General features: G+C 47.1%; 1 protein-coding gene across 1 annotated transcript; it reads left to right on the top strand.

Annotated features, from left to right (window-relative positions):
• Window positions 1-268: 268 nt before the first annotated feature.
• On the top strand, window positions 269-922 carry LOC138905413 (uncharacterized). Its single transcript, XM_070193937.1, has 2 exons — window positions 269-431; window positions 549-922. Exons 1-2 carry the CDS (start codon window positions 269-271, stop codon window positions 920-922), a joined length of 537 nt encoding a protein of 178 aa, XP_070050038.1.
• The last annotated feature ends 568 nt before the right edge of the window (window positions 923-1490 follow it).

Genomic DNA, 1490 nt, shown 5'->3' with positions numbered 1-1490 from the left:
GTTGGTGGGAGCCTTACGAGAGGTGTGGGCCGGTCGGCGCAGCGCCCCTTACCTGGCAGCAGTTCTCCGTTATCTTTCTGGAGAAGTTTGTGCCTTAGTCCCGCAGAGAGGAGCTGCGCAGACAGTTTGAGCAGCTTTATCAGGGTGATATATCTATGACACAGTATGAGATGTGATTCTCGGAGTTCATGCTATCTGGTTGGTTCCCACAGACAGGGAGAGGATCAAGAGGTTTATAGATTGCCTCACTTTTCAGCTATGATTGCTTATGACCAGAGAGAGAGTGTATGGTACTACTTTTAATGAGATTGTCGACATTGCGTGTCAGATTGAGATGGTTCGTAGTCAAGAGAGGATTGAGAGGGAGGCCAAGAGTCCTCGTGGACAGGGAAGATTTAGCGGTGCTCCTTCTGGGGGTCAGTTCCAGCACGGTAGGGGCCGTCCATTCATACATGATCAGACGGCCCGTCCAGGTCATCGTGGTGCATCATCTGGCCATGATTCTCACAGTTATCAGTAAGGACGTTCATCTCTCGGTGACCTCCCAGTGCAGAGCTCATCCCGTGCTCCATCAGGCCAGGGTTCGCCTATGTCAAGTCCTTCTGCCAGTTATCCCGGTGCTCAGGGCCCCCTTCAGTCCCCTGCACCAGCACCAGGGAGTTGTTATGAGTGTGGGAAGCTTGGTCACATAAGGAGAGAGTGTCCCCGTATAGTGGGAGGTCCAGCTCCGCAAAGGAGCCAGTCTATGTCATCAGCACCAGCCCCTCTACCACCCGCTCAACCAGCCCGGCATGGAGCCCAGTCAGCTAGGGGTCGCCCGAGAGGGGGAGGCCGATCAGGAGGCGGCCAAGCCTGTTTCTATGCTCTTCCTGCCATACCAGATGCTATTGCTTCGGATGTTGTGATTACAGGTATTGTCTGAGTTTTCCATAGAGATGCCTCTATATTATTTTACCCTGGTTCCACTTATTCATACGTGTCCTCATATTTTGCTCATTAACTGGATATGCCCCGTGAGTCTCTAGTTTCATCTGTTCATGTATCCACTCCTGTGGGTGATATTATTATTGTGCACTGCGTATATCAGTCATGTATGGTGACCATTGGGGTCTGGTGTTACACCCTATATTTTCGTACGTAAAAATGCGTCGTAAGCAAACTAATGTAGGACCAAAAATGAGATAATATTTAAAAGTATATAAAGTAAGTTAATCATGTTACCTCTGAGGTTACAAATATTGAAGATCATGAACAACAAGTACAAAGAGGGTTGGACAGTTCAGAAGCTAAAGCAATTAAATAAAACAATGTTTCGTCGAAAGTCGACAAGTTGGGAATGTTATAACATGTACCTTTGGGGTGAGACTAGGGTGATTAACATGATAAAGAGATTATGTTATAATTTATATTAGTCGTATGACATCTGTGTGTTATGTTTTGAAGTCAAGCGAGTTGTGGAACAAAAGTCGATGACAGTCATCACAAGTTAC

This window comes from Nicotiana tomentosiformis, chromosome 2 (genome assembly GCF_000390325.3).
Source record: "Nicotiana tomentosiformis chromosome 2, ASM39032v3, whole genome shotgun sequence".
Classification (NCBI taxonomy): Eukaryota; Viridiplantae; Streptophyta; class Magnoliopsida; order Solanales; family Solanaceae; genus Nicotiana; species Nicotiana tomentosiformis.
This window is presented reverse-complemented; position numbering and strand designations above follow the sequence as displayed.

What these genes read in the sequence shown, in the direction of transcription:
- LOC138905413 (XM_070193937.1), top strand. Translation starts at nt 269, where the DNA reads ATGACCAGAGAGAGAGTGTATGGTACTACTTTTAATGAGATTGTCGAC. An exon ending in TGGGGGTCAGTTCCAGCACG is followed by an intron (nt 432 to 548) that starts GTAGGGGCCGTC and finishes GTGACCTCCCAG; the next exon opens with TGCAGAGCTCATCCCGTGCT.